This window comes from Rhopalosiphum maidis, chromosome 2, assembly GCF_003676215.2.
Source record: "Rhopalosiphum maidis isolate BTI-1 chromosome 2, ASM367621v3, whole genome shotgun sequence".
NCBI classification, from domain to species: Eukaryota; Metazoa; Arthropoda; class Insecta; order Hemiptera; family Aphididae; genus Rhopalosiphum; species Rhopalosiphum maidis.
Genome location: NC_040878.1, coordinates 45,913,102 through 45,934,448, shown reverse-complemented (window position 1 = coordinate 45,934,448; position 21,347 = coordinate 45,913,102). Strand labels below are relative to the sequence as shown.

General features: G+C 28.5%; 2 protein-coding genes across 3 annotated transcripts; both read left to right on the top strand.

The window, feature by feature from the left end:
- Window positions 1-2,542: 2,542 nt before the first annotated feature.
- Window positions 2,543-4,179, top strand: LOC113554338. Its single transcript, XM_026958140.1, has 3 exons — window positions 2,543-3,226; window positions 3,310-3,385; window positions 4,031-4,179. Exons 1-3 carry the CDS (start codon window positions 2,711-2,713, stop codon window positions 4,153-4,155), a joined length of 717 nt encoding a protein of 238 aa, XP_026813941.1. The 5' UTR covers window positions 2,543-2,710; the 3' UTR covers window positions 4,156-4,179.
- A 9,227-nt stretch (window positions 4,180-13,406) lies between these two features.
- On the top strand, window positions 13,407-20,697 carry LOC113554537 (protein tramtrack, beta isoform-like). 2 transcript variants are annotated; one of them, XM_026958424.1, is made up of 8 exons: window positions 13,407-13,565; window positions 13,828-14,058; window positions 14,172-14,363; window positions 14,421-14,630; window positions 14,689-14,944; window positions 15,017-15,109; window positions 15,323-15,539; window positions 19,012-19,146. In XM_026958424.1, exons 2-7 carry the CDS (start codon window positions 13,876-13,878, stop codon window positions 15,517-15,519), a joined length of 1,131 nt encoding a protein of 376 aa, XP_026814225.1. In that variant the 5' UTR covers window positions 13,407-13,565; window positions 13,828-13,875; the 3' UTR covers window positions 15,520-15,539; window positions 19,012-19,146. The 2 variants fall into 2 exon arrangements, with proteins under 2 accessions (XP_026814225.1, XP_026814224.1); XM_026958423.1 differs by lacking the exon at window positions 15,323-15,539 and having other exon boundaries at window positions 19,012-20,697.
- The last annotated feature ends 650 nt before the right edge of the window (window positions 20,698-21,347 follow it).

The window sequence follows — 21,347 nt, the reverse complement described above, 5'->3', positions numbered from 1 at the left end:
ATTTTATCTTTTTATCTAATCATCATACCTATATAGCTATAGTCCAGTAGACCCCCGCCAAGAAAATAATTCCCCCGCCACACAGGTTTAATTGACGCCCGCCACTTAAATATCTCGTGTTTTCTGTAAATAATTTTTCTGCAATGTGCATTATTAATAAATTATTATACAACAACGATAAGAATACTAAAAACAGAACTCTGGCATAATTTGTGTGTTTACCGCGCATCATCGTGCAATCCGTACGAGTGCTGACGAGTTCACGTCTTGTATAATTGAAATCTGTGAATAGAGCCGTCTTGTGTCCGCCCCACTGTGCCAGTAATCAAATTTCTATAAAATATCTAAACAGTAAACGATTAAACAATCGATATTATTATACTAAACGATTTTATCATTTCCGATCGTTTATAACTATATATACCACTATAACGACTAGAATAAATAATAATTATGATTCAATTTAATTTGAGTTGGGTTTTCAATGTTTTCATTAATAATTTTCATTTTTATTCAATATTTTGGATGGGGCTTGTCGCACGTGCTAGTATGGCTGTAGTTTATGACGTGAATTTTGAGTGAAATTGGCTGATCCCTGATCAAAATTCAAAGGTATATATATATATATATTAAACAATTTTACAGAAGAAGAGAATGCAATATGTATAGCTCTCTTAGCTTTTGAGGTACATAAGAGTCAATAGAATAAATTGGATATATTTCATTATCTATTTTGGTAGCAAAAGAACGGTTTTCAAAAAAGCTCTAATCAAAAGTAAGAGGATGCAATGGTGCAAGAATATTTTGCAGTTCTAATAGGAGACCTTGATACCAAATTTGATCAAATCTAAGGTCTGTGAAAGGTTTACTGTTTACTGTTGAATAATACAATTTTTGTTCTAGACTTAAGTATATTAGATATACAAGACAGGACAGTGTATTTTCGAAGAGTATAATATAATATCTTTATGCAAAAACTAAATTGATGATCTGGTATTTATTTTTTTTATTCATAAATAATAATTATATAGGGTGTATACGTTTTAAAACAAATTTTTCATACAGTTTCACAAAAAATGATAACAAACTTATAAGTCTATACGAAATTGGGAGGTATTGAGGTTTGTTATCGGTTTATGAATTAATATTACGATAGAGAATTTCCACTGCATGGGAAAATTCAAAATATGAAAGATGAATAATTGGATTAAGTGTATTTAATTTATTATATCTGTAAGCATTAATATACCTTTTTAAGGGAAGTTGGTGAGCTAAAAATAACTAAGTAAATTAAATACCAGGCTCTTTTGGGAATTTACGTATTCGTGAAACACTGAAACCTTTTACGACGGGAGCGTCGGGAGCCGTTTGTGTTACACTGGATTTTTATACATAAATATAAATTGTTATTTATTTTTAATTGTTAAGAATCTATATATACAATTTAAGTTATACACTAATGCTTTAAATGCGGAGTCGTAAATTATAAATTTATTATACCTGGCTAAATACCTAATCTTAACAAATCTTTCTATAATTTTAACCACCATCCTCCCTGGCTTTACCCACTGATATCATGTAAACCCCGCGACCTCCGATCAAAGTCTGGCTAATGATTATTGTAAATTGTAACCATAAACGTAGGGTGGCCAGATATAGAATACGAAAAAGATAAGAATTTTTTTATTATGAATAAACATCTATTTTTGATGAAATGCTTAAATATTTAAAGTCTTAAATCTTAATAATAATTGATAATTTACAAATGTAACTTCCTAAAATAATATTTTTTGGATATTTAATCACAATTTTAAAAATTATAAATATATTTTTGTACTTATAACTTTATAAGTATAAACTAATTGTTTATCATAATAATTTAGCAAAAAATCATTATTCTACAAATTAATAATTATACACGACATACGTTTACTCCGTAGACCGTAATTGATATTTAGTACAAATAGATGAAGATTATATTTTTAATTTTATTTATATATTTTCTATTATATGAAAATAGTCATATTTTTAAAAAACGGGACAATATAGCGTCCCGGAAGCATATGTCGGGATAACGGGACAGACTTTTGAAATACGGTACTTTCCCGTATAAAACGGGACGTCTGGCGACCCTACATAAACGTGATGATTATATACATATTCGATCACTAGTTCATTACTAATATTTATAATCCACAAATCTTGCCTGAAAATACCTACCTACGACTCTTCTGCAGAGGGGAAATAGATTAGATTAGTAAAGTATAAATATACATAATAATATTAATATTATATAATACATTACATAAATAGTATAAGTGAATATACATAATACATATAATATGGCTTAAAATAAGCCTACAAAAGTTTTTGTTTTTTAATTTTTTTTTTTTTTAAAACACGGTCGCATTCGTTCAAGACAGCGTTATGTTTGACGGTCGGCTCGAACAAAACGTCCATTCCTAGAAAATTTGGCGGGTAAAACGATTAATGACAACGATTGAACGACCATATCACTATATTTTTGTTGGTTTACCGTTCACGTACTCGATAGTCGGTACTTACAGTTGAACTCTGAGCGTAGTGTTATACGTTATTATTTTATTTATATTTTTTTGTTATTGTAAATGTGTAACGCATGAAATTACCGAATGATAATAATAAAATGTAAAGAAAATTCATTCAATATTCAAGTATTCAACTGACAATTATGGACGAGTTGGACGACGCAGATTTGAAAGACGAATATGATACTGATGATCAGGAAGAGGACTCGGACGCGGAGTATGACAATCCGCCATCGTCCAAGACCGAAGTAGACGATAATTGCTGTTCAAATAAATGCCTGTTGAGGTTTGATGACGAGTTCAAGACACGTCTTAAGTCTGATCTATCACAGCTTCAAAGATTTGAAAAGCACATCTATTTGTTCGCAATGATTTCCATTGACAGAAATAAGATAAACGCCACAAAAATTGTTAAGTCTTCAAAATATTTTCAGTATGCTGTCAAGCATTATGGAGTTACTCAATCTGTGTGTAAAAGTGCGTTTGTTATCCTGCATGATACTACTCCATCGCTTGTACGAACATTGTGTACGAAGATGACCATTGGTCATATAATACCTACAGACAATCGTGGGAAACATAGTAATCGAATGACCATACCTGACGAAACAAAAGATGCGATAAAAGAGCATTTCTTTAGCATCTTGAAGTCACCTAATGTGAGTTGAACATTTCAATCTGAATTATTATTGATAATATATATTGAATATAATATAAGTGTACTTTATTATATTTTTTTCAGATATTCAAATGTGCTAAAAAAAATCTAGGCCAACCCAATATCTCTCAGTTGTGGATTAGTTTTAAACAGAAACATGGTTAGTATGATATAAATAATATTTAAGTAATATATTGTTGAACATTCCACTCAAATTTGTTTTTGAAATTTAGTTAAAATCTTTGTTAAGATGGAATGAAAATGTGGATATTACATATTATCCCATTACATCTTTTTGTTTTTTATATCAGTATATACTAGTAGATATGAAAACCTAATGTACCTTTCTTTTACTATCAAGTTCTGGTTTCTTATTTATAGTAAATTGTAAATTATAATTACAATTTATTTTCTATAAATACAAATATTATATTTCAAGGAATTTAACTCCCAGTTTGATGTACCCAAAGTATTATTCATTATTCAAGGTTATTTAATTAAAAATATTTTCTAATGAAGATAACATTTTGCCTAATTTGGTGAAATATTAAATATCTTTATTTTTAATGAATTTATTTCTAACTGTCTACATGTAATCAGATGATCATAATTTGACACAATAATTATTTATTTATGATATATATTTAGATTTAAACATGAAATAATAATTATTAAAGTTCAATTAGACTAAAATAAATATTTTATGGGTTTTTTTGGTATTAAATTGAGATTATGAAGCAAATTAAAATTAAAATTTTGAATGTAATGTTATTTGAGTAAAATATTTTATTCATTATGATTTCAGGTCATATATCCCGTTCAACATACACAAAATACATACAATCATTTTTAACACCAGAAGTTGTATCAAATTTTATGTGTGCAAACCAAGCAAAACAAATTTTACAGTACATAAATAAAAATAAATGATGTCAAGGATAAACTTATTATTTACTGTTGATTGTTAACTATATTTATTTTGTATTTAAACGTTTGATAAATTTTACTATTTAGGAAGTATTAATAACTAATAAGTATAAAATTAATATAAGTATTATGTACCTATATTTGTTATTAATGTGATAAATAAAAGATTCTTGAATTGGGCAGCCAAGCCCTCCATACACAATTTTGGCTTCTGTACTGAATATTTTTGCAAATCCTGTACAGTAAAATTTACCAGAAATTATTTTTAGAATAATATTTCAATATAATTTTAATGATTCAGATGATTTGGTAAGTATATCAATATATTTCATCATAAAATAAATATATCAATATTTTAAAAATTACAAATTCATTTCAATGGATAGCCATCCCTTTAACTTCTAGTCCCTAGACTGTTTTCCGTTTGAGAATTAATGGCTTAATTTGTTTACAAATCCTTGCTGCCATACCTTTTAAAGTAATTTCTCTTCTTTTAAAAATCAACTTCAAATCTATGTAATAAAATAAGACTTATCTTGAGAACAACCATACTATGCATTGTATGCTCAGATGCTCAGATGCTCAGAACTACAAATAATAATTAATCCTTGTGCCACATTACCACTTATACTTAATTACCATCTAATATTATGTATATTTATCATTCTATTATTATTTATTATTTTTTTTTTTTTGTATCTTAGCTCTATTGTATTCTAACTATGCACATGTATATAGTTTATATTTATCAACCATTATCTTTTTTAATAAGTAAAATTGCAGTTTGGCATTAAAAATAATAATAATAATTAAATGTATTTGTAAATTTTTATTATTTTTTTTTAACTTTGAAGCACATTATTTTTTTTAAGCGTTCTAAGAGCCAATATGTGCCGACTAAAATGTTGTCACAACATTTTATTTTTATTTTTAAGTCATATTAATTTATGAATTTGAATTACTTATTAATTACACTTATTATTGACCATAATAATTCATAGGTTAAGTCAGTATTTGACATTTATGCACCATAAATTTATGTTCTAAAAAAATATAAGGTACTAATGCTTAATAATATGGGTTGAGTAAATAATAAAATATGAGTTTATAATAGTAGTATTATGTATTAAGTTGTGTATATCATGAAGTGTAATAATTTAATGGACAAATATAAAATTAGCATTTCACAAACACAACCCTTACTGTTTGTTTTACAACAATAATGTAGTGTCTATAACTTAATACTTGTCAATTTACAGAATTGAAATAGAATTTTAATTTTGATATATTTTATGATTAAAAAGTGGCGTAACTATAAATTTGGGTCCCTGGGGCAGTATCAAGTGTTGACCAAAATTAACCAATAATAAAAACCAAAATTAAAAAAAACTTTTTTTATAGTAGTCATTGAAACTAGCATAACTAATTGTAGGGGAAGTTCAGATGATAAATCGTTACTATGTATATTTTAATTGTATCTTTTGTGAATATTCCATTATATCTTTTTCTGGAAGAGAAATTAATACACTAAGTAAGGACACTGTACTCAGTGTACTTTTTTCCTATGAACAATATCTAGTTTTTGCTCATTTTAACTGATATTATTGTAGTTCTTAATTGTAGATTGCCCATTTGTATTAACATATATAGAATTTAAATTCCAAAACCGATGTGGCAACGTTATATTAAGATTTCTAATAATTGTACTCGCCCAGTTAGGTTATCTGACCAAAAGAAAACTAGGTACTGAACAGAGATGGTCTGTCAGTTAATATTTCAAAGTATATTTTATTATATATTATGTTGCTTTTATAGTTAATTTTTTTTTTCATTAACAATAGGCTGATCTAATATATGCGAAAAACAAATCACATAAAGGGTGGTTGGATAATTTTATAAATAAGACGCGAGTCGCATATAATGAGAGCAAGTTGACCACCCCGGCGTATTTAATTTTATATAGTTATTTGTAATATTATTAATATTACTGACTGGTGGCTAAAATTAACTTATAAGTCGATTACTGATTACCTAATGCCGGATAGGCAAGGTATCGGCCTACCGAGTTTTAGGATTTATAATACTTGATTACACAATAGCACTATAACAGCTACACCTCCTGTACAGTTAAATACCTATTTTGGTTCAAATATTTCCCTAATTTAGTCGATACCGATGTATCGTAACGACATGAATAAGTTCATGGCAGTGGCGTATTAACGGGGGGGATAACCCCCCCCCAATTTTTTTTTTTATTTTAATTTATTTTGAGAAAACTAAAATTTCTAGTACATGTAACCTCTCACCCCCCACCCAAAAAAAATTCAGGTCTAAGTACGCCACTGGTTCATGGTATAAATGGGTTAATATATATATATTTATTGAAAATTGCATTATGCATAGAAAATAATAATATATAACTAGTAATTGTAATTAAAATTATAAAAAGTTTCAAGTTCCTACGAATAATGTTTTTTTATTTAGTAACATATTAGTAACAAAATAGATAAAATCGTTATTTTTATTAATTTTATCGAAATTTCAATTTGAAATGTCTGTAAAAAAAATTTGAACTTCAAAAATTTGTAACAATGTATTTTTAATTATTTGAAGAATAACTTATAAAAATTCCACATAAGTTCTTACATTTTTAAGCTTATTGACTAAACTTAAAAATTATATAAGCACTAAAAAAAAACTAAACAAATTTCAAATGCATAAAAATAGCCTAAAATTTGTCTAAATATTTTTAAAATTTAATTGTGTAAATAAAAATATAATTTAAGTAATAGAGAAGTATTTTAAGTTTAATATTTTTTTAATAACAAAATTTAAAAAAACACATCATTGTAAAATCAATACATTATAAAAGTTGATCATATAAAATGATATCGCTAGGTAGGTACTTTACTTGTTAATTCAAACGCGTAGAAAATGCATGTGGTTTTAATGTTTTAAATGGCATGCCAACCTATTTTTTTTTAATTTCTGGTAAAAAAAAAACTCATGAGTAATCCTGTATTCATTTTCAAGTTAGATTTGAAATATATATTTATATAAATTTTAATATATTATTACTTATTAGATACATCGAATAAACTATATTAAATACTCAAAGTGCATTATTCGATAATCGATATCGTTGATAATTATCTTTATGGACGGTTCGGCTATAGCGCCTATAGCGTTCATCATGAATACACGTACACTGTATCGTATCGTATTCGTTCAGTTATCGCTGTGCGCGTTCATTAGTAATTTATTACGGTCACTATATTGACTATATAAGAGTTTTAATTTTATAATAACATCATTATGATGAACAACGTTCAGAAAACTAGCAGGAACACTGTGCTATAGTGATTTGTTTTATCGCTGTCGAATAAAACAAAATATATACAAATACAATATACAGAGTGATTCTTTTATTATAAAACACTCATTATTTCAAAAAGTATTCATGTTTTTGAAAACATTTTTTTAAGTTGTTAAAAAAACAACATTTTTATTAAAAAATTATATTTTTAAATATTTTTATCTTAATATATTTTTAAGTTATTTATTTTTTTGAATGACAACATAGAGTTTTAATTTCGTAATCCAAAGCAGAATAATTTTCTGAGAATTCTGATACATAAAAATTGAATTTAGGGTGAGTAGTTAATGAGTTATACGTATTTAAAGTTTAGATAAAGGGAGTAGTGGACAAACATTTTGCAGGTTAACCCAATATCACTCCACTTTGCGCATCTAAACTTTAAATACTTAAGGTCGGATTTATAATCTCTAATCCCTAAAATATGTTTTTTTATGCAAAATAAATTTTTTCTTATAAATTCTGTGTTTCATGAATCGTAAAGATTTCTCATTCCCATTTAACTAATAGACTAGAAACAAATATAAAAATCCGACCTCTACTTATAACTCATAAACAACTCACCCTAAATTTGATTTTTATGTATCAAAATACTCAGAAAATTATTTTGCTTTGGAATATGAAAACAAGACTATGTTGTCATTCAAAAAAGTAAAAATCTTAAAAATTAAAAGGATAAAAAATATTTAAAAATATATTATTTTTTTTATAAAAACGTTGTTTTTTAACAACTTGAAACTATGTAAAAAAATACTTTCAAAAACATGAAAACTTTTGAAATAATGCATGAGTGTTTTATGATAAAAGAACCAACGAATAATTTTTCACAGTTAAAAAAATAGTTTTTTTGCTAGATTTTCATTTAGAGTGGTAGATTACTAAAACTGGAGAACGGGTTTTGTTATTTGGGGTCTTGAAAGATTCACTTAGTTTAGGAGAAGTGCTGTGAAGATTTTCAGAACTATATCATCGATCGTTAACTCACTACAAAGCTATAAAGCTGAAAAACATAAAAAAACTCCCAATAAAATGTGTTTTCATTAATTTTGTAGCTCTGTAGTGAATTAATTATAAAATATAAAGTTCTGAAAATCTTCACTTCACTTCTCCTAGATAATGTGAACCTAACAAGACCCCAAATAACAAAACCAGTTCTTCGGTTTCAGAAATCTATCTCATTAAATGAAAATGAAAATAAAATCCATTATACATACATATTACATACAATTAATAAATTTCTAACGGCTTTGGTTTATGAAAAAAATCGTAACCCCCCCAATTTTTTCAATGGATTTCCGCCTATGTTTCGTCTTGCTCGCCACTAATTGTGAATTCGCCTCGCATTGAACGAGACAAGGGGTCTCCAGCTCCACCAATCCATGTTAAGAACATAAAAAACTACTCCGCTTTCAATAAGGTATTAACCAACATCACCGACCCAAATGGCATTACCTGTAGGTCAACGCCGTCATACATCATCATACAACCTGCAAATCAGGAATATTTCAATAAAATCATTGACCACTTAATGAAACAAATACTAGTTTTCATTCATACACCCCCCGCCATCTTCGCCCATACAGGATAGTTATCAGAAACCTACACTTTTCCACCTAAAGTAATGACATTTCTAGTGTCTTAGCTGAGTTAGGACACTCAGTTAAACACACATACAATGTAAAGAATAAAAACAAATGTCCTTTACCTTTATTCTTTGTGGATATTTTAACACAAGACAATAACAAAGATGCTCTTGACATCAAGTTTCTACTCGATACCAAAGTTTCGATTGAAAAAGCACATAAAAAGGTACGCGGCCCACCACAATGTCACAACTGCCAACTCTACGGACACACGCGAAACAATTGCTGCCACGAACCTAAATGCGTAAAGTGTGGTCGTAATCATGAACGAATGCTCCAAAGACCGCCATATTCCACCTAAATGCGCCCGTTGCACAAAGGAACACATTGCAAATTTCAAGGGATGCCCAGTTTACAAAGCTACTTTCAAAAAAACAGTCCCAAGAGTCCGTCTAGCCAAGGGCTCTGATTCCAACGCCCAGTCCAAGACCAAACATGCAGAAGCCACAAAAATTAAATTATCACACACGGAGAATAATATCGCCGACACTATATCAACTTTTATTTCAAACTTAAACTCATTAATTGGTCCCCTTATCTCCCTCCTAAAATAACTTAAAGCTAATAACAGTATTCCATAATCTTATCTCTTTTCCTTTTATCATTATATTTATAAATATCCTCATTAACTATATTCAAAAACGTCAAATTGTATTCCCAATAACAATCTCAATTATTTTAACAAAATATTAATTATTCATTATCAATATTACTTATGTTATAAATATGTTACTTATAAATTTTAAATTGTCAAAATTCTTGTAATAACACCCAGTGTGTTGAAACATTTTAAGTTATAATAAATGAAAAAAAAAATAGAATATTTTTATGTTGTAAATTTTGTATTTCGTATGTTGTTTTACTGGTTTTATATATATATATATAGGTATAGTGTATAACTATAACAAGTATGAAGTAACAACTAGATACTTATTGTACATAACATATATCTAAGCAGTAGTTGAAGTAGTTGATATCATCATATATTCATATCCACTTATCTTATTGTTTCCTATTTGAGTGAATACAAAAAATAATTTAAATAAAAGAATCGTTCCGCGTTCCTATTATAAATCGTATATATTATAATTATTCTGATGATCCAATTGTAAACTGACAAGTAAACTTTGTTTTGCTTTATGTGCTATTTTTTTTTTACTTTTTTGCATGATTATTAAATTTTTAATAAATTTGTTTTTCAATATAATACATTATAATTTATAATTTATTATATTGATCTTGGTAATTTTTTTATGTATTTTCTTTAAAATAAGATAAATGTTTTTTTATAGTTTTATTTTGTTAGAAAATTTGACTAATTTGAGTAAGTATTTTACGTACTTACTTTACATAGGCTCAGCTATACGAGGAGAGAAGTCTAGAGGAGGGTCTCTAGCATCCCTAAAAATACAAACTATAATACTTAATTTTTACATATATAGATACCATCCGCGTCCATTCAATATCAATAAATAAGTGATGTTTTTGATTATTCAAATTTATTATTTTGGCATTTTGTGTTTTGAAATATTTTATTTTAGATTTATTATATAATGGTTTGATACTATAATAATAGTTACCATCAGGGGCGTATTCAGGAGGGTTTTGGGGGTACTAAAGTACCGCTAAAGTCCGCTGTGATTGGCTGTCGGCTAATTTTGTACTAGTTCACGAAGTTTGGTCGACAATTCTATCGTTAGTGTTTTGGCGGGGCGCACAAAAAGATTTGACCGGTCGACGTCTCTGAGGACATTGGTCTGGTGTACGACGTCGAGTCGGCACTACCGCCACTACTACCCAAGCCTGCCGAGGCGAACAACCAGATAGTGCCCTGCGCAGTCTTATGTGACCCACCACATTACTCCCCCCAGCCACAACGTGCCGTAGACCGTGGTTACTGAGCCGGCAGTAGCCGGTTAGCTCAGATCGTCGTCACGCCTCACGCGTCTGGACTGGTGAGGACCGGGGTGAGAAGCTTCGCATATGTTCCCAGCCGATGCCAACCGTATTGCCACAAGCGGTGTGATTACATTGAGCCACTCGAAAGGGCTAGGACCGAAGGGTGCAAGTACGGACAACGGCGGGGCGCACAAAAAGATTTGACCGGCCGGCGTCTGTGAGGATATTCGTCTGGTGTTCGTGGCTGGTCTGTATATTGATGATGTCTGCCTGTGGTCGCAGCTGGGTAGAAGCAGGCGAACCTGTGCACTACCCGAGCCAGTCGAGGCGAACAACCAGATGAGTCTTATGTGGCCCACCATCAGTATCTTCTGGTCTGAGCGTACTGCTACGACCCGGCGTAGTCGATGGTGTTCGACGTTCTTTTCTCTTACTGGTTTCACTCCCGATCGTTTGCGTCTCGTTTCTTCTTATTCTTCCGCTGGTTTTCTTAGTTTTTGACAGTTTGAAGGTTAAGAGTAGATTGACTATATTCGGAAACGCATCCGTATTTATACCCGTTGACGTCAGTTATTAGGACGTTGATTAATATAGCGTTACTATGACGATCAATTACTGGCTGGCTACTGCATTATTCTCTCTTAGTATTTTTCCTACTTTTGATTGATTCTCTTTGGTATAGAGTTATATGTTTTTTATTAGTTCAATTTAGAGCAACAATTAAAAATAACAATTAATTAATAATACCCAAGTTTATAAGTACCTAAATTATACATTGTATTTAAAATTTAGTTGTGACTTGTGTCTTATCTATTATAGTTACTTATATTAAATGTTGGTATTAAAGTATAATATAAATGAGGTAAATCGCGAGCTACTATTTGTAATACAAAGTAAAATAACATAGATTACATAAATATATAGTTGGTTAAACCTTATATACAGTGGCCTCTTGTAAATGATGCAGAGCCACAGTATTAAAATCCTGGGTTCGCCATTGTCTATTGCATGTAGTATGTAGAAAAAATTTTACAATGGTGTAAACAAAGATATTATCTATGGACATATTGTACGGGTACAGGGGCCCCATAACAATTTTTGCACCAGGGCCTTATAAAACCTAGTTGCTGCACTGGACGTGGTTCGATTTAAAAAATGTAAAAATGTTTGAATACCAAAACTTATTGGATCTTGTAACATTCGTGAATTATCATCAGTGTCGAGTATTTTTAAATTTTATATTCTTATTTTACCTACATTGTTATTCATCTCTGGAAAAAGTAAATTATCGTCGTCTTGGTAGATATTTATTATTTATCAATTACTGCGGATATAACATGAGTAGGTTTAAGTATTGTATGCCCGGACCGTTTATGTTGTTTATTTTAATGACTCAAGACACTCGAGTTAGTTACAGATAGTTTGCAGTACCTAATAAAATGAAATAAAAGTATAACATAAAACATAATATCATATTCAGATGTCACATTTCCCGGTATATAGTATACTACAACTACACGACTTCCTATAATTTTTGAAATATTCAACAAATAACTTGAAATCAGTTAGATAAGTCAAGTATAAAAATAAGTATAATAGTTAGGAAATAATGCACATCGGAACCTGTATGGTGTTTGTTATTGCATTTCGTTGTAATTTAATATATCGCATTAGTCATTTGTATTATGCATATGCAGTTGAATACATGACCACAGAATAAATTAAATCTATTCTGTGCACGAGCGGCAAAAATACACCAAAAAAGTAAAAAATAATCATTCGAATTCAAACATTTTTAAAGGAGTTTGGGATGTAGATACGTAATTGGTTTGACAGGTGTTGGTCGGCTATATTTGATGCATTTTAACAATTTAAATTTATGCATCAAGCATCTTCTACAATTTAGGTTTAGTTGAGCCTGCCTTTATACTTGTGAAGTTGTGAGGAATCCAAGTAACTGTTATCATATTTTGGCGGCGTTCAAAAAAGTAATCAACCCATCATTGATATATTATCAATATCTATTTTTATCCTGAACAAGATTTAATAGTGATGATAACTTAATTAAATATAAGAAATTATCTTAGATCAGTTAGATCATAATATAATATAATATTATCTAAGGAAATTATATATATAGATATATTATTACCTATCTTAAATCGTCTGACCGCCAGGCAAATCGAAAAAAAAACGTGAGCGCGCAGTGTGCGTTCGGTTTTGAGTTCGTCCCCACCATTGGTAAACCTGTAGCGAGTGAGATAAGAACAATTTAATTAATTGTTATTAATAATAATAATAATAGTAATATAATAATAATAATAATAATAATAATAAAAAGAAAAAATAATTAATACTTAAATAGAACATTGATTGTTATTTGTCGGTAGTCGGTTTATTAATGGCCTCGTCCTTTGCATGCTATTTATCTCGTCAAACGTGAACAACGTTTTGGCGTCCATAATACGGATGTCTCTGAACAGCCCACAAGCACGGTAAGTCCACCATTTCTTGTTTTTACATAACGTTATACCCACTTGCACAACGCACGTACACTCATCTATATGTGTATAATAATGTGTATCGTTATTATTACCCATGTATTATTGTATTATATTCACTAAGTGTCACATTTTGATACGAAACATTATGCATTCGACAGTGGTCGGATGCACACAAATGCACGAATATTACACTTGTACAACGCTTGCACTCATTGTATTGTTCATCGTTATTGTTATTGTTTGGCTACTATAGGGTTTGGTGATTATAACAACTGTCGTCTGTGTTTGATTCGGGTTTACAATGACTGCCGATCACTTCTGTTTGAAATGGAACAACTATCCTTTGAACATGGTCACCGAGTTGGACAGCCTTCGCACTAGTGAAGACCTGGTAGATGTAACTTTATCATGTGATGGACAGTTGTTCAAAGCTCATAAAGTTGTGTTGTCTATGTGCAGTTCTTACTTTCGAAATGTGTTCAAGGTAAACCAAAACACTCCTTATTTTTCAAACTGCACTAAATTTTAAATTAGGTTTTTTTTTTAATGCAATGTTATTTTTGTGTACATGATGTAATATCTTAGCTATATTTTTAGGATAATCCTTGTAGACATCCAGTTGTAATATTGAAAGATATAAACCAAGACGATGTTCAGGCATTGCTCAATTTTGTGTATCAAGGCACTGTTTACATATCAGAGAAAAAGTTAGCATCGTTTTTACGGACTGCAGAATTGCTACAAATTAGAGGTCTTGCTGGTGCAGCTTCTACCATTAATACAGATCTAGTACATAATAATGTTCTTCACTTAATTACAATTATTTAATAGTTAGTTTATTTTTAGGAGTCCACCAGAACAAGTTTAGAGAAAAATAATATGCCTCCACTACAGCAACTGTCTACTAATAACAATCAAGATGAGAAACATGATACATCAACATCAACAGAAAAATCTGATTCCCCTAAATCCCCCAGTGAAAAAGTTTCTGCCAAGCGAAAGAAGTGTCTTCCAGTAAAATTGAAAAAACAATTTGATAATGGCACAGAGTTTATGGTGAATTAAATTTTAAATATTTCTAAAATTTAACAATGGCTAATTCATTATTTTCCAGGATGAAACAACTGGTAGTGAAACTGACATATTGAGTCGTTTAAAAGTCGATGATATTGATGATGGTAATGTAGATACTGACTGTTATATTGATGAAGATGGATCAAAAGATGAATTTTGTGATGATCCATATGCACAAGGACCTGACGTTGATGAATATGAAGATGTGGATTTAGTTAAAGATGAATTTGGTTCACATTCAACTACAATTTTTGATAAGTCATTAATTGCTTCTCGTATGTTAAATGATCCTAAAGGTAATTACTTTTTCTTAAATCTCTTATTTCTTAAATTTATTATTGAAGTTTATTTTGAATTAACTTATTTAGACATTCGCACAAGTACATCTAGTGGTATTGATTTTGGTTTATCTTCAGCACAGGCAAATCAATGTCCATCTGAACAATCATTAACAACTGCAGGTATTATACTTTTTTTAAAGTAATATACATATATTATAATTATTGGATAATATAAGTATATATTATATAAATAAATAAATATGTACTAGAATATAGGTATGCTTAAATTTTAATTTTATAAAAGTAAAAGAAAACAGACTTTTCCATATATTACTGGAAATCAATGTTTTTCTCGGCTTATAAGCCATGCAGGCGGTACACATATGTTTGCAGGATCCCACCTGGCCCAGTGTGGGGACTGCCCCCATTGTGGACAGATGTACAACAACCAGTCGTCGCTGAAGTATCATGTGCGTTTAATGCATTCGGACTTGATGCGCCGGCTGTGTTGTTACCTTTGCCCCAGCTCATTTGTATATCGCGAAGCGTACAAAACGCACATGCGACAAGAGCACAATGTCAGATTGTGATGAATGGTGATATAATTTGTGTAAGTGGACAAAAATGGTTGTCGGTCAGCCGGAGCATGGTGTATTGTTTGTAATGGGGGAAGTCTCGAGCACTAAACATTCCAAATATGTACAAATTCAATAATTAACAATTTTTAAACAAAAATAACACCAATTAATTACTTAATATAATATTGATTGTTATAATAGTAATATAATATTAATAACTTTGGCTTTATGTTAATTCTCTAACAATATTGGAACTATACTATATTTGCAAGTATAAATTGATTATTTAATCAACAAAATTTTTACACATATGGATGGACATAATATGTATACTTTTGTTATAAATAACAACTGTAATACAAAGTTATGGGCTTATTATGGGCCCTTCTGTATTTACTCACCTATATTTTAGATTCTGAGCAAAGCAATAATGTATTCATTTTACAATGATTTTTTTTTTTTTGTCATCTTTAGGAATTTTAAAATTTAAAAGTTCTTGATTTTCCACTTCAATATCTTTTTGGTACAAAAGTGAATCTAGTTAATTCTTTTGAGGATTAAAAGTAAAAATTACTGATACTTTATTAAATTATAATTTATTTAACTTGGGTAAAAATGAAGAATACATAAAAAAAAATAACATAAGTAATTACACAATCTGAGCTGATTAATAAATAATTAATAATTGGGTAAAACAAATAAAATTAGAAAAAATGGGAATTTATTCACAAAATCAATTTTCTTATTTAAAAATTAATATTTGTCGGTACTTTTATCTGTTTCAAAATATTTACTAAACATTTTATATACTTAGCATAATTTTTAAAATATTTTGACTATTTTTGAGCTATTGTCATTTTTGGTTTTTGTTTCTTTTCTATGTATATGAATCAATAATAAAATTTCCACTCAGACAAAAAGCTTTACAATTTAATTCCTCTTAATATTTAAAAATAATTGCAAAATTTGCCGAAATCACGAAAAATTTGAAAATATTTAAAAGAATTATGTAGTTAAAAACTTATAAAATTTTCAATTTTTGTAGTTAAGATTTGAAAATGCAAAATAAGGTTTCTCATAAGTATTAAAGCATGTAATCACCTTGTTTATTATTTTTAAACAATATAAGAATGTATTATTTACGATTTAAGTATAGAAATGTGTAAATAATATTTCTTAAAGGTTTCACAAAAATTATATTTAGGACTAAGAATATTAATGTACCTTTATTATACAGTATCTTCTCCTCTTTTTATTTGAGAATGTGATAAACAAACTTTTTTTGTGTTTATGTTGATTTATTTTGTTTCCCATCTATCCAAGTTAATTTATTTTCTAGTTAAGTTATATGTATATATTAATATGTTATGTCCTAGCATGTTTTATAAATATATATATATTATTTGATATGCATTTTGTGCATTATATTACTTAAATTATTCAGATGTTTATTATAGTAACAGGCCCGAACTAGGATGTAAAAGTATGGAATGGAATATTATTAAGAGGACATCACCCATATATGTGTTTTCTTCGGTATTGTGAATTTATGATATAGCAAATTTGCACTCAACAGAATTAATTGTTTGTTAGTACTTATATTATGGTGAAATAACCGGTTATAAAAGTTAAAAATATGCACAATATCTATGCTTAAGCAATAAACATTAGTTTTTTTAAGAGAAAAATAAATAAAATTATAATAATAATATTTTACAGTCATATCTTGCTTAAAAATTAAAAGATTGAAGAAATGCAAATGCTCAAGCACAGATAATTCTCTTACCTTAAACTTTAGAAATAGAGTCATTTCACACTAATACTAAAACTAACAACATAATCAATTCTGATGAATGCAAATTTGCTATGCTATATTATGTTTGTTAGAAGTGGATAACATCTATGTGGATAGTTGGGTAGTGTCCTCTTAAGCAGTGTTTCTCAACCTTTGTTTTATGGCAACACACAATTAAAAATTTTCATACTTTGTGACGTACCATAAAAAAAATAAATAAGAATAATATCTATTAATTTTTGTAAATATAGTGTCAAAAAGGTTCGTGCATTTAATATTAGTACTTCCCGCGACACGTTTGGACTTACCCGGCGATACACTGGTTGAGAAACACTGCTCTTAAGGGCATATTTTTAATATTTTATAGAAAATGTTAAATACTTTTCACTAGTTAATAAGTTGTGATAATTGTCCATTGCATATCTCTACCTAATAACTTTTGTAGGTTATATAGAACAAGTAGTTAGGTATATGAGTATTGAGTATACTTAGTAGGTTTATAAGTATAAAAAGGGCATGCATCCTAGCTAATTCTCGTCTATATAGTAATATGCTATGGTATTTTTAAAGTTTTAAGTTTCTTTTTGAATGTAACTTGAACCAATTTCCATTATTATACTATTCTAGTTACATCTGAATACATATAATATTTATACTTTTGACAATTACTTTAATATTTGAAATTGAATGTAATAATAGAATCTTCGATATTTTTGTTCTATTAAAATTTAGATGATATTTTAAAAATTGATTATTTTAATGTACAAAATTATCTAAATATTAACTCTAAAACAAGATAATTATTACTTTAATTTTAATATTGACAAAAACTTGATATGTTTAAATTAAATTTTTTCACCCTTACAAAATTTAAAAAAGATTATTTTGAGTATAATTAAAATTACATAGCATTGTATATATTAAATAAATTAAAAAAAAAATAATACAAAAGTAAAAATTACATTTGAGTACTCAATAATGATGGATATATCATAATGTGACTAACAGTTATTTATATAATTTCTAATTTATATATCAGTCTATGATTTAGTATAATAATATTAAATAATATTTTTTTTTTATTTATTATCAATGTGAAGTAAAGCAAAATTTATAAATGTTGTCTGTATTAAATTATTTATTCATTTTTATTAGGTGTATTTTATATAATCTAAGTTTATATTGTTATTAATCAGTGTTTAAAAAAATGGTATATATATATGAAATACATTATATTATCTAATAGGGTATTTATTGATAAGTTAAAACAGCAACATTTTAACTTAGTGTAATTAAATTTTTGTTTTGTTTTCCTTGGATCTGTCAAAAGATTCAACTTGTCTCTTAATATAATATTATGATGCAATATAGCATTGATTATGAAAACTACATTTAATGTTTTGAAAATAAATAATATTTAATATATTGAAGATGAATAAAAAATGTTCATACAATAGCCTCAGGACTATAATATTTATTTGTCTGAAGAATTATATAATATTACAGAGTGTATATAACTTAAAATTTAATTACTAAGTGATATTAAATTCAGCGCCCATTATTTAATGACTAATTACACAAATAATTATTTTGTGTTGGTGAAATGGTACTCAGATGAAATCAAATTAATAATTGCACGAATATTATGTTACATAGTGTCAAATTTTTCAAATTTTAACTAATTTTCTAATTTTTTTTTTTTTTGACAGACCGTCTAGGCCGCCGACCATGTCCGTTGTGCCAAAAAGTGATCTCCAACAAGTCTAACTTATTAAAACATATGCGCATTAGGCATAGCGACGAGTACAATCCAGCTGGTTGCAGTGTGTGTGGTAAAGTGTTTAAGAACAAATATAGTTTGCGTGCTCACATTAATATCTACCACAAAGAGCACTCGACGAATACTACCAATACAAGTAATCAAGGTGCATATCAAGTATACAACAATAATGCTGTTCCTCAACAGCAGCCACAGCAACAACACCCTCAGCAACAACACCAACAACATCAACAAACGGTTCCAGTACAGCCTGTACAGCCCGTCAACAATTCTACTGGTTCTTATCTAACCGGATCATCGCCAGTTACTTGTTTTAACCAGTCTTCAAATGCCACTTCAACCACTGGTGGTTACATTATACAGCAGCCTCCCACATCGCCGTTCCTAAACAAAATCTCATTGGATCTCCCATCTCCATATCAGTTAACAAATCAGGCTACATCTGGGCCGCCTTTATCACCACTTTAACCATTATTTCCACCAGCATCAGCCGGTGAATTTTTTGATATCGTCGGATGCGCTTCACGCATGACTCATTTGGAGGTTTAAACTTTTAACTTCATTTTCGAGATTGATTACTGACTAATTCATTTGTCATTATTATTATTAAATAAATATATATTTAATTATATTTTTTCTAGAGGGGGGAAGGGCTTGGTTTGATGTTTGGTTAATTTTTACTGGTTTAATTCATTATTTTTAAATGTATATTGGTATACCCGAAGTATAATATTTTTATTAATACATTAAAGGAAATGTAAAGTATATATTATATATAAAGTTTATAATTTAGAATATATATTATATAGCGTGCCAATAACGATAATGAGTAATGAAAAAGAAACAATCAAATTATGTTGTATATTTAATATTTATTAATAAAGTTTGCTCTTTATAGCATAATATATTTAAGGCCAAACGAGTCTAAGACTGAAAAAAATAAATAAAACACCCTAATATTATTCAAATATTACTGATGAATAGTATTTTTAGCTCATAATGTTATAAAGAGATTAATACGAAACAAACTTGTTCTCGGAATAAGGAAAATCACCTTGTACCTATTCTATAGTATTTCAATTTATATTCTTTAGCAATAAAATGTATTGTAATGTAGTCATAGATGTATCATGTATAAGGTTAATATTTACCAAAGATATTATAGAACTGATAAATACCACTAACAGTTTTTTAATTGTATTCAGTCGAATGCTATGTGTACATTTTGCACATGGTTTTGTTTCATAAGTTTTCTATTTGTATTAGAAATTGTATACATCGCACAATTATCTTACTTTTGGTTTGCTACAGGAGTCCTAACATTGTATAATTTGTTTACCCCTAACATTAATATTTAATTTTGTTGTCAACGATTTTTCACGGGTCTTTTTGTATTATTAATTAGGGTTTTATTTTGTGTAGTATTTAACATTGGTACAATATTATTTATTTGGTTTATTTCCCTTTTTTCTGCTTTTTATTCTTATTTTGTAACTTAGTGAAACATAGTATTTCTTTATTTTTTGGGTTCCAAAGTGTGTATTGACTGATATAGTTTATAGTATTAAAATAAAATAAAAAGAATGGAAAAATATTTATATGTATATTTTTTTTCTATCAAAATGAGTCATCTAATGTTTTTTTATTTATACATTAAATATTAATATATATTTTATGTTCATGTATGAGTAGTATTAATTATAATGAAATCAAATATATATTTTATTTAGGCTAATTCAAGTGTTGTATTTTTGACCATCCTTAGTATTCCTTACTATTTATCTTCTATACACTGTCCGTCTCGAGAACTTTTTACAGTTCACATTGAAAACAATAATAATATTGTTTAATTTGACTGTATTATTGTTTCTAAGGCCAATACTGTTTCAAAATTTAAATTTTTCATTATTATTTTCCGTAAGATATTAGGTACATTTGCTTTAAACCACATAATGATCCTAAAAGTACTTATAGGTAGATTAACCGTATTAGTTATGTATTAGAATCATATCATGGTTGAAAAAAAAAACTGCGCAGGTGCTATGAATCTACGTGGAAGGTGTTGTTTAAACACGTTGGTATAGTTTGTTAAAAATACGATTCGATACAAAATGTTTTTTTTTTTTGTCCAAAACCTACCTATACAACTGTCAACCTGATTGACTTGAAACAGTCTGCCACATTTTGTGATAGATATTAAATAGGTATAATTTCTTGCATAATCGAAAAAATCTAATATTCAATTTTTTAACCATCAAAATGTAC